Source organism: Panthera onca, chromosome A1 (genome assembly GCF_046562875.1).
Source record: "Panthera onca isolate mPanOnc1 chromosome A1, mPanOnc1 haplotype 2, whole genome shotgun sequence".
NCBI classification, from domain to species: domain Eukaryota; kingdom Metazoa; phylum Chordata; class Mammalia; order Carnivora; family Felidae; genus Panthera; species Panthera onca.
The window spans coordinates 95,810,390-95,822,476 of record NC_138339.1 but is presented as its reverse complement, the minus strand read 5'-3'; the positions used below and the strand labels follow the sequence as shown (position 1 = coordinate 95,822,476).

At 42.2% G+C, this 12,087-nt stretch overlaps 1 protein-coding gene across 2 annotated transcripts in view; it reads left to right on the top strand.

Moving 5' to 3' along the window:
* The window catches only part of CMYA5 (cardiomyopathy associated 5), a 97,233-nt gene continuing 85,146 nt past the window's right edge, over positions 1-12,087 (top strand). Inside the window, exon 1 of one of the 2 annotated variants that reach the window (XR_013556267.2) lies at positions 1-374. Coding sequence is in view for 1 of the 2 variants with exons in the window: in XM_078448560.2 (XP_078304686.1) it covers positions 226-374 (149 nt within the window). In the remaining variant the exon portion in view is untranslated. The remainder of the gene's footprint in view (positions 375-12,087) is intronic. The other variant, XM_078448560.2, reaches the window with a different exon arrangement.

Genomic DNA, 12,087 nt, shown 5'->3' with positions numbered 1-12,087 from the left:
GGGGAAGAGGAGAAGCTGAGCCCGGGCCCCAGGAGCTCGATGGCGAAACTTTGACGCCTTCTATTTAAAGTCGCGGGGCCAGCCCGCCCCCCGGGCCGGGAACCCGAGCCGCGCGCCGGGGCAGGGCCGGGCCGGGCCGGGGCCAGAGGCGCAGTCAGAGGGAGAACACCAGGCGCGCGCGGGCGGCTCCGGCTCCAGCTCCGGCTCCGGCCCGGCAGAGGCACGATGGCGAGCAGCGACAGCAACCACGCCGCGGAGAGCCCCTTCGGCTCCGACGGGGACGAGGAGGCGACCCGAAGGCCGGAGAGCGACGAGGACGAGGAGGACGAGGAGGACGAGACGGCCGCCGAGTCGGAGGAGGAGCCGGACGCCAGGTAGCGTGCGCCCCTCTCCTGAGGCCGCAGCCCGAGCGCGGGCCCGGCCGAGGGCCTGGAGGTGCGGCCGCGAGGGCAGGTGCTTCGCAGGCCGACTCCGCACGCTTCTCTTTTCTTTCTCTGCGCTAGAGTTCGTTTCCTCCGAGCTCAGCACTTTGTCTCAGGGCGTGCTGCCGTGGTAAGGAACTTGAAGGTGAAGGTGCTTGCTGTCAGCTGGAGTGACAGGCCCGCCTGCAGCGGCAAAGTTCACGACCGCCCCCCTTCCCTCCTTCACTCCCCCCTCCCTCCCAGCAACTTGTGACTTGCTGCTCTTGTTTATTCCCGGGGATTTACTTAGGGTCCTGCCTGACCACAGAATGTGCTGAAACGCTCATGTTTGGCCCAAGGCTTAGGAACAATCTTGAAAGCCCGAGCTAGAAGAGAAGGGGGTACGGAGTGGGGGTGGAGGCGGAGAAGGCTGCTCTGGAACCTTCAGATAACCGGAGGTCTCTTGGAAGCCAGCCCTGGACCAGATCGCTATGAGAGAGCTTTAATTTGGTACAAAGGCTTACAAATTCTTTGGACGAAAGAAGCCTGACTTTCAATAACCCCTCTTCTTAAAATCGTGCTTTCTCCCCACTATGGTTCCAAATATCGTTTCAATGAATGTGATTGCAATTAGGTAATATTGTATAAAAATATGGGTCTCCTTCTACTTCCATCTCCCTCCCTCTCTTCATGTACGCCCTAAAATGAGAACAGTAGAAATCACAAGGGAGAGAGTCGTGTTTTGTTTGCTTGTTTTGGTTTTTTGTTTTGTCAGTCAGTCATGTCCTTTCCGAAATCTATTAATTTCAGTAGAAAGGCTCTGTAGGTGACAGATCGATGTGCAACATTTCAGAATGCCCCTCTCAAAGTTAAAAGTTCTGTCCAACCAAAGCCCGCAGAGCTGAAGTTGAAGTAGCCCATAGAGTAGCACTGATTAAGCTGAATGGTCAGTCAGATAAGAAGACTGGAATGTAGGTTACATATTGACCAAGCAATTGCCGAGTGGGAAGCAGGCACAGTCCCTGCCCTCAAGGACTTTATGGAAGAAATTAGGGAGCAATATGGGGAATATGAGTCTATGTGCTAAAGAAATGAGAGGGGCAGGGGGGACAGACCGTGCATACTGTGGAAGCTCGGAGGAGAGTATGTAGATGTGTGACTGCCTTGAGAGGAAGTGGGCATGACCTGGGCCTTAGAGAGTAAGCAAAAGATGCAGAAAGGAGAGGCAGAAGAGAAGGCACCTATGGGAAATGGAGGAGGGAGTAGGCACCCGTGATTCCCCGGCAATACTGAGAAGGGAAATCTGTCAATCTCAGCCTTTAGAACCTTTTCCCCTAAGTGACATTGGGGATCCTTATATCTTAGCCCAACCAGAAATTACCACCTAGAGAATTTGAAAACTCCAATGTGAGCAGCTGACAATGATTCCAAACACCACGCTGGGATTCCTTTGCCTTTTTCGGGTAAAGATAGGATTTATCTGCAGTAAGTTTCGGCCTGCTCTGACTGCAGGTGGTCAGGTGGACACCAAGGCCAGCGTCGGAATTAGTAGAGTGAGGGAAACAGGAGGAAATGGGCAGGTGGCTGGGCGCTGAGGCTTTGTAAACCATCACACTTTTACATTTTGGATTTGATAGTGTGAGTAACAAGAAATCAGTAATTCTGAGCAAGATTTAACTAAGATTGGAAACACATTGGAGTTAGGGGAAGGTTACTGACAGCAGATTGGCAGATTAGAAAGTTGGTTTTCAGGAGGGCTCCTATCAGAGAGACAGTAGCAAAGAGGAAGAAAGGTGTGTAGAGATTGAACCATGGTGAGGGCCAAGGGAAAGGAGATGGCAGGGAGGCTAAAGGTAGAGAAGTGTCAGTGGGCAGGACCTCCTGGGGGAACTGAGAGTCCTGGACTTTTTACTACCTTGAAGTATTGTTAGAAATCAAACAATTTTGTTGTGTGTACGTTTACAAATATGGCCTAAAGTTCTTTTTCTTCTGAGGCTAGAGGTGAGGACTTGGAATATCTTGTAAAGGATGGGAGGTAGGAATGATGTCTCATGGTTCTTCACCCCTTCCTCTTGCCTCTTCTGCCAAAGATTTACAATTATGAGAGGGTCCACTCACTCTGTGCCAGGCTTAGTGCTAAGTGTTTACGTATGTTTTCTCATTTTAAACCCTCCCAGCAACGCGATGAGATGACTGTCCTTTTATAGATGAGGAAACTGAGGCTTTGTATAATTTCCTGAGGGTATAAGGCAAGTCATTATAAGAACCAGGAGGTGAGCCTGGGTGTTTCCTCCAAGCCACTGCTGGAATTTCACCACCTGCCTTCCTTTGCAGGACAGACCTTTATGTAGGTGAGACTGGAATGGCTCCAACTAGCTTCTGCCTTGAAAAATTCGTAGAGCAAAAGGAAAGACCTCATCTTTTTGCATAATAGTGGAAATTTTCCCCCTTCGTGAATGGAAAAGTTGTTTGCATTTTCTTGGAGGTCAGAACCTTTCTCAGAAGTTAGACTACAAACTGATTTTTTTTTTTTTTTAATTAAGAGGCACATAATAGTAAATAAATGGAAATAGCCTAATAGTAACAGAATGACTATTACATCTACTTTATGTATTATTATTAAGCCATTATTAAAATGCTATTTACTATAGGTTTCTTAAAATATGGAAAGTGTATATATTGAATAGGAAAAAAATGTTCACTGTAAAATTTAGAATGATCTCACTGTAAAATAAAATATGTATTGGGAATAGGCCTAAAAGGTTAGTAAAGTTTCCTAAAAAGTTAATAAAGGTTACCATAGTAAACATAATAAAACGTTAATAAAGAACATTTCAGGAATGGTATATGGAGTTTTCTGTATAGCCACCTTTCTGAATCAAGGGAAAAAAATCCCTTTTAATTATAAAAATGCTTTTCTAGTGCAGACAAGCTCACCATTACACATACCAATGTTTATATCGGATCAGAGAACTACCCTCCTGATGTATCATTTAGTGATACGAATATGATATGTGGCATGAAAAAGCCTGAGTGTGAATCCTGTTAGCCATTCTATCATGAGCAGATTCCCTATTTTGTCTTAGCCTCAGTTTTCTCATCTGTAAAATGGTAGTAATAGTTCCTAATGTATAAGGAATGTATAATGTATAAGGTTGTCATAAACTATGTGAATGTAAGAGTACTTGCCTTTAGTAGGTTCCCAATAAATTTTAGTTTCTTATCTCCCTTCAGATGAATCATCATTGGACATCAGATGAGTCACTATTGGCCGCAAAGCTATTTCTTCTGCCCACCTTCATCAATGAGGGGAGCATAATGGTCTCAGTTTTCAAAGAATAATGATCCTGTTCCACTTTGACATTTTCCTGTATTCATTCACTAAACATTCGTGGAATGCCTACTGATTGCCATGGACCATGCAAGGTGCTAGAGATACAAAAATTACTAAGAATCCATTACTGTCCCATGGTGTTCATATTCTACTTGGAGAAACAGAAAAACATAATTATGTCACTAACTTTATAAGTGATTTAAGGGGGAAAAAAGGTCCTTATGAAGTACCTCAAAGTAGGGAGAAAGTCCTGGAATCCATCCTGCCTGGAAGGATTGGAGAAGGCTTCATAAGGGGCTTTGGAGCAGGGTATTCAATGCTAAAAGTGCCTAGAAAGCTAATAATTTGTGGATATCAAAAAAATATTTTTGTGTTGCTAAAACTTCATACCAAAGTTATATGTGAAAAGCATCTCTATAAAACCTGCAGGATTTCAGAGCTGGGAGAAGCTTTAGAAATTTCTGTTCCCAGAGAATCCTTTTGCAGATTCAGAAACTGAGTGTCAGGAACATTTGTTCAAAGTCACACAGCTTTTTAGTGGTAGAGTTGGGACTTAATCCAGGTGTCTGAGCTCCAGTCTAATGTTCATTAGTTTATTCTTTCAACAAATGTTTATTGATTGGTTGATTGATTGATTATTATGTGCCGGACACTTTCTAGGCACAAAGGATATAGCAGCGGACAAAATGAACGAAGTTTCTGTCTTCCTGAGAGTGACTTTCCAGTCTGGGGAGACAAATAAACAAATATGAAATATGTCAGGTGGCAACAAGTGGTATGAGAACACGTGTAGCAGGATAAGGGTTTCGCTGCTTTGGAGAAGGTGGTGAGGAAGGCTTTCCTGATAAGGTGACATTTGAGCGGAGACTGAAGGAATGAGGATTCTAGGCAAAGGGAAGAGCTGGTGTCAGGGCTCTGAGGCAGGAATATGTGTGGCTGATTTGAGGACACAAGGATGTTGGGTTGCTGGAGCAGAGTAAGTAATGAGAGTGGAGAGGTGGAAGGGGAGTCTGAGAGGTAGTTGGGTTGCAGATCAGGTAGCATTTTGCAGGCCATAGTAAGGACTTCACATTTTATTCTGAGTGAAAAAGGAAGCTGGACTCAGTCTACCAAATCACTCAAGGTTTAAAACAAACAAACAAACAAACAAACAAACAAGAAAAACATGGTGGTTGCGGTATTCCATTAAATAGTAAGGGCCCATACATTCATATACTCATTGATATTTATTGGACATCGACCATATGCCAAACACTGTGCTAAATGTTTCAAATTCATGGTGTCCTGTATGGTGGGAAATATGTAAATGTGCATTCATTATTTCTGCATTTTTCTGACTGCAGAGCAGTGAAGCTGGACTCTTTTAGTCTTTCTGACAGATCACTTAGAAATTTTTCAGTATTTTTGCTTTGGATCATTTTCTGTTGTTCAGTTTTAATTTCTCTGTTTAAGCACAAAGGATTTTTGCCACAGCAGTACCCAAAACCTAAAAATCCTCTTAAATTGCAGTTTTGCCAGTGTCTGTATAAAAATAGGTCTGTGTAAGCTGATAGAATTAAAATTATTAGTGACATTTACATTTAAGTAATCATTGTAAGAAACAAAACTTTTGGAAGGTGAAGGGAGTTTGTAAGTGGTTTTTGTTATCAGTACGGAGCACTCTGTTTCCATGTATCTATTTATATGATGGCTCCCACTGCTGTGCTTACCCAGGTGTTTTGACAAGTGTGTCATTTGAGCCAGCCCTCTTTTGAGGTCAGTGGAAAGAGCTGCGAGGGGAGGGGTGACTGCTCAGGATGCCAGAGACGGAGGGAGGAGAGAGGATAAAACAGGCGCTTGGAGCCAGAAACTGAAGAGCTATTTAAGTGTTGGCTGCATGAGCATTACATGCCCTTGGTTAGACTTTGACTCAATATAAGGAATACAGCAAGAGTTGTTGTTTTTTTTTTTAAACAGCAAACCTACTAATGTGTACGACATATTGACTGTAGAATTTTACAAAAACAAAAGAAATGTATCCATTTCCTGGATATTCTGAACCTGGGCTTAGTGAAAACCTTGACTCAGTGCAGACAATATAGCCAAATTCCCCTTCCAACCAAGAAAACTTAGAGAATCAGGTATAAGAGACGGGATGTGGTCTGTACCTGAAATAGTAATCTTTGGCTTAGTCCAGCATTCTCTAGTAGACATATAATGTGAGCCACATATGTAATTTAAAATTTTCTAATAGCCACCTTAAAGTCAAAAGAAACAGGTGAAATTAATTTTAATTTATTTTATTCAACCCAATATACAAGTTATTATCATTTCAACATGTCATCAATATAACATTATTACTGGTATATTTTACGTTTTTATGATAAGCCTTTAGATTTGATGTGTATTTTACTTTCACAATGCATCTCAATTTTTCCCCCCAGCTACATTTCAAGTACTCAGTAACCACATGTGGTTGGTAGCTGCTGTGTTAGTGCAGGCCTGATAATACCTGGACATCCATTAGCTTCACTGGAATCTACAGAACTGCCACTAAAGTTGCATATGTGTATACAACCTTAGACACTAGGAACATAAAGGTGATTGCATGGCACTGTTCTTTCTCTCAAGGAGCTCACAGTCTGGCACAGGGAAGCAGTTAGCTCCAACATAATGTCATAATGTCATAAGCACTACACTAAGGATATTTTAACAAAGGAATAGAGAAAAGACATATATTCTTCTTAAAATGAGACTTAAAAGGTTTTGCAGAGGTAATGCCACAGCTGGGCAAAAAGATATTTCAAGTACAATATGCGGTTAGATATTGCCTTAGACCCTAGTTCCAGCTCTCCTGCTGCTGCTAATTGCTCCTCTGCCTAAGCTTTCTTTTTCTCACCCACCCAGAAGCACTCAGCATTTCCAAGACTGAGGATATTTGTTGAATGAATGAGTGAGTGGCATGAATAACCGAATGAACGAATAAGCAAGTGAATGTCAAGTCATCAGACTCCCATGAGAAGCAAATTTAGTTGGGATGTTGAACCTGTTAGGTTAGGTAGAATTGTGGTACCATTCATTTACCAGGAACTGACAATATCCAGTGACTCTGGAAACACAGTAGCTTGGAGGGGACAGTGATAAGTACGGAGGGATTGTTCAATTAGGGTGTCTGCAGTCATCATTCCCACCTTCTGTGACTTGTTGGAAAGCCTCCCCTAGGCTGACCCTCCGGCCAGATCATAGATGGGAGGATAAGAATAGGCTTTGCTTTTTGCCCAGAGAAAAGTCCTCTGTTAAGGCAACTGGAGTGTATTCAGTTCCAAAATTCCACATCCTAATCTGATAAAGTCCAAGATATGTGGGAAGATTAAATGATGCTACTGTTGTCTTCCAAATTGAACAGCTCAGAGCCTTCTCATTGAGCCATTACTATGTTTTCTTAGTTTGCATATGCTTGTCTTTAAAAATAAATTCACATGCTAAACACATTTGCATTCACCACAAATTTCCTCTTAACGGCTGAATTCACTAGGACACTTAAAATTGTTGATTTGTAAATAAGATTAATTTCCTCCTGTTATGACTTTGTTAAATTAACATTTGTTAAGTGGAGCCATAGGGTGCCAGATGGTGAGCCATAGTTTGACAGAAGACCACAAAATAAATTGCAGTAGGGATCTTTATTACTGACAAGCCCTGGAGGAAGTTCATAGCCACAAGGGAGGTGAAGGCAGAGTGAAGCAGAGAGAAAGTCAAGACCCAGGACACATGCCTTTATTAGGATGAGTGGAGGGCTCTGGGTTTCCTGGGCTATGACTAGATCAGTCAATTTGAACTAAAATTAGTGGGGTTTTGGTAAATTCCACTGCGGTCTTATCTAGGGGAGGCACTGAAGGTGGGGGAGACTGTTGATCACAAGAACTGTCAGGGAAGTCATATCAGGAAATCCCAATGGCACGTGACTCTTCAGACTGTTACCTAGGATATGTGCTTGCATGAGGGAGGCTGGTCAGCTTAAGGCTTCCGCAGGGCAGCCACTTGACCAAACAAAATGGATGCCGAGGCCCCAATACCATGGAGTAGCTTAGCTAAGCTCATGACACCTTCACTTTCAGGAATGTCTGTACTATAAGAAAAGAGGCTCATTCATTCAACAGAAAATTATTGAGGACCTACTTAGAATGAGTGAACAAAACACAATTCCTTATCTTTAGAGTTTAGTCTCTGGAGAGGGCAGCCAGTAAACAAGCAATCTCACCTGTAATTAGTTGAATCGAATGCTTTAGTGAAATGAATTGGGCCTGCGGAGCTGCGGCTGCTAGCTGGGGTTCTGCTAGTACGCCAGCCCATCAAGTCTCAGAGTCTTTGTGTCAGTCTCTGGATCCACCTTGCTAGCACTTCTCTTTCTGCCTACAGAAAAAGATTTCAGTGTCCTGTGGTCCAAGGCTGGCAGGAAAGCCTGGCTGCTGATGGCACTTAACCTTGATGGGGCCTTAGCTTCATTTCCCTGACTTATGTTTCTGATGAGTGAACAGAGACCCAGAGAAGGGAAGCGAAACCAGTATTGACTCAAGGAACAGTTGGTCTATCCCTTGCACTGTCACGTGTTACTTTGAGTTATTTTCTCAATAACTCTGTGATATAGGCATTGTTTTCATCTCCGTTTATGAAAGAGAAAATGGAGGCTTAGCAATACTGAGTAATTTATCTAATGTCAGACAGCTCGTAAGTGTGGTAGGGTTCTAACCCTAGCCTAATGGTTCTCATGAGTTCAGTGCTCACCTCAAGATGTATGTCTGTATACACAGTGGACACATATCTGGTCTTTATTAGCTAATTTCTTTTTTATTTGAGTATAAATTAGTTTTTTAAAAATAACTATTTTAATTTACCTCTACCTTTAAAAGCAAAGCATAAAAGACCCAGAAAATCTGCATAATAGCTAATCCTGACCAGCCCCTTAGCATATTAAGTTTCCTAGTGATAGGGGAAGTAGATCTTATGTTTAAAAATAGACATTAGGCAATCTAGTGTGATTGAATTTTCATAAGGTCAAACATAGCAACACCAAAATAACTTCTCTACATGCTCTATGGGATCATATGATAAATGTTTAATAGATAATTACTGTAATACCTTTGTTTAAAAGAATTTGTATTGGAGGGGCACCTGGGTGGCTCCGTCAGTTAAGTGTCCGACTTCGGCTCAGGTCATGATCTCGCGGTTTGTGAGTTCGAGTCCCGCATCGGGCTCTGTGCTGACAGCTCAGAGCCTGGAGCCTGCTTCAGAGTCTGTGTCTCCCTCTCTCTCTCTGCCCCTCCCCTGCTCACGCTCTCTCTCTGTCTTTCAATAATAAATAAACGTTAAAAAAATAATTTAAAAAATCGTTTAATAAAAAAAAAATCATCTTGTTCCTGGGTGCCAAGACAAGGGCATGGAACATGAGAGGTGACAAGTGGTCTTTGAATTTGGCAAAAATGCAGGTCAACAGAGATAGATTAAGCACAGAAATGCTACCACCTGTGAGAAGGTTAAAAGTTGAAACCTTTCAGCATCTGTTTTAGATTGGATTCCCTTTTGAACAAATCCCTTCAAATACAGGACCTTACAACACTTTCCTGGGAGAAGAGGGCACCAGAAAGGGGAAGGTGGGTTCTTAGGAGTAAGAGGGCACCAAAGGCCCACTGAAGTGACAATTATGCTTTCTCGGTCCTGCTCAGAGGAGTGAGTTAAGGAGATTACCCAGGACACTGCAGAAAACCACTTTCTCCAAGCCCTCGGCCTCAGATCACTCATTACTCAGGGAGGGAGGGATATTCTTCTGACTCCCTGACTCCAAGAATCCAGGATACAAAAACAGGGGTGGGAAGGCAACATACACAAAGTTGGCAGTGCTGATATATGAACCAAAATCACCTGATAATAAAATGTATAGTTAAATTGGGGCGCCTGGGTGGCTCAGTCGGTTAGGCTGCCGACTTCGACTCAGGTCATGATCTTGCGGTCCGTGAGTTCTAGCCCCGTGTCGGGCTCTGTGCTGATAGCTCAGAGCCTGGAGCCTGCTTCATATTCTGTGTCTCCCTCTCTCTGACCCTCCCCTGTTCATGCTCTGTCTCTCCCTGTCTCAAAAATAAATAAACGTTAAAAAAAAAAAATGTATAGTTAAACTGACTGATAGGATTCCTATCTGTTTACATACTTTGGAAGAAAATCCCCAGATACTGACTTAGTTGGCAGGAGATGCAGGGTAACACAGCCTCTGTGGCTGCAGGACCAAGGCAGAGAGGTGACTGCCTGCACCAAAAACTGGGGCCTTACGATCTGAATAACTTAGGAGAATCTATGGCCTACTTAATCTTAGAAGAAAATGGCAAGAAGTGGCAACCATTTCTTAGAGTTTTCTTTCCATTTCTCTCTGCTCCAGTTCTTACCTGCTGCTCAAACCGCCATAGTTTCCACCTGTCAATCCCACAAGTTCCCTTGGACTGAGTTTGCATAGCTTAAGAGTTAAGAATCACAAATTCAGAAACCCAGGCTTTAGTAACAACATTCCCTCTGAACAGCTTTCCATTTGCCAGGAAATTCTCATGTAAGTGATTTTCTCCAGGTAAGGGGAACTACCTTGGGTTCCAGAGTCAGGGTCAGTCAGTTTTGGAGTTGCGTAGCAAGCTGTGACCAATTGAAGCCGAAAGTGACCCTATTCGCTGGATATTGGTAGTTGAGAAAATCAGAAAAGAGAGCTTAGATGGCTAGGAACAACCCTTAAAACCATGCTTCAAAACTAGTCTGAACTATGCAACTCAATTATAAAAAGACAAATAGCTTAATTTTAAAATGGGCAAAGGATCTGAATAGACACTTCTCCAAAGAAGATTTTCAAATATCCAATGAGCCCATGAAAAAAGTGTTCAATATCATTAGCCATCAGGGAAGTGCAAATGAAAACCATAAGATACCACTTCATACCTACTAAAGTAACCAAAAAGACAATAACAAGTGTTGGTGAAGATATGGGAAAATCAGAATCCTCATACACTGCTGGTGGGAGCGTAAAATGATACAACTGCTTTGGAAGACAATCTGGTAGTTCCTCTAACTCTGTTAAACATAGAGTTACCATATGACCCAGCAATTCCACTCCTAGGTATATACCCAAGAGAAATGAACAGATACATCCACATAAAAACTTGTTCACAAGTGTTCATAGCAGCTCTATTCATAAGAGCCCAAAAGTGGAAATGACTGAAATGTCCATCAACAATGAATGGATAAAGAAAGTATGATATATTCATACATGGGATATTATTTGGCCATAAAAAGGAATGAAGTATGGATTTGTGTTACAAGATGGATGAACCTTGAAAACAGTATGCTTAGGGAAAGAAGACAGACATAAAGGACCGCATACTGTATACTTCCACGTTTATGAAATGTCAAGAAGAGACAAATCTGTGGAGATGGAAAGGATATTAATGGTTGCCTAGAGCTGGGAGAGAGATGGGGAAAAGATTGGGGGATGATGCTTAAGAGTGTGGGATATGTTTTTGGGCTGATGAGAATGTTCTAAAATCGATTGTGGCGAAGTTTGCACAACCCTATGAATATACTAAAAGCCAATGAATTGTACGCTTTAGGTGGGTGACTTATATCGTATATGAATTATATCTCAATAAATTGGTTTGTTTTTTTAAAGTTCTTGGGTAAGGAAATGGTTGCCATTATTACTGGGCACTAGATGTCACAATTTGTACTGTTGCCACTTTCATACCAGTAACTCAGGATTGCAACAACTGCTACCCCCAGAGAAAATGACGATCTCTACCATTTATTTCATTCATCAGTGGCTCTCAAGTCGGTCTGGAATGGGTGTGAAGATCATCATGGGGAGAATATCTGGCATTGTCACCTTTAGGACCCACAAGGTGAATTCACCAAATGGGAAGAGAGGTCAGATGCTAGACAGTCCAAAGGAAGTCACATGTCTACTGGAACAGCATGAGACACTGGACTAAGATTTCTTCAGGTTTTGTTACCTGATCCTCAGAATGTTGAATACATGATGTGTGAGATTTTACTTTTTCTATGGATGGACAACGCTTTATTTAAACAGTGAAACAGATCAAATAGTTAATATAATAGGAATAATAATAATAATTAGTAAATAATAATAAATAGGAATTTATTTGGAAATACAACACAGAGCAATGACCGAGTACAACCATATGAGGTTGAAGTACCCTTTCCCATTAAATATCAGTTGACTCTGACTATCACTGTTTATTCTAGCTTTGACTTTCCATTTTATGATAGGAACAAGTCTTTAATTTAGGCCTCACTGTAACCTGTCTTGTACATCTTGGTATCTCTGCT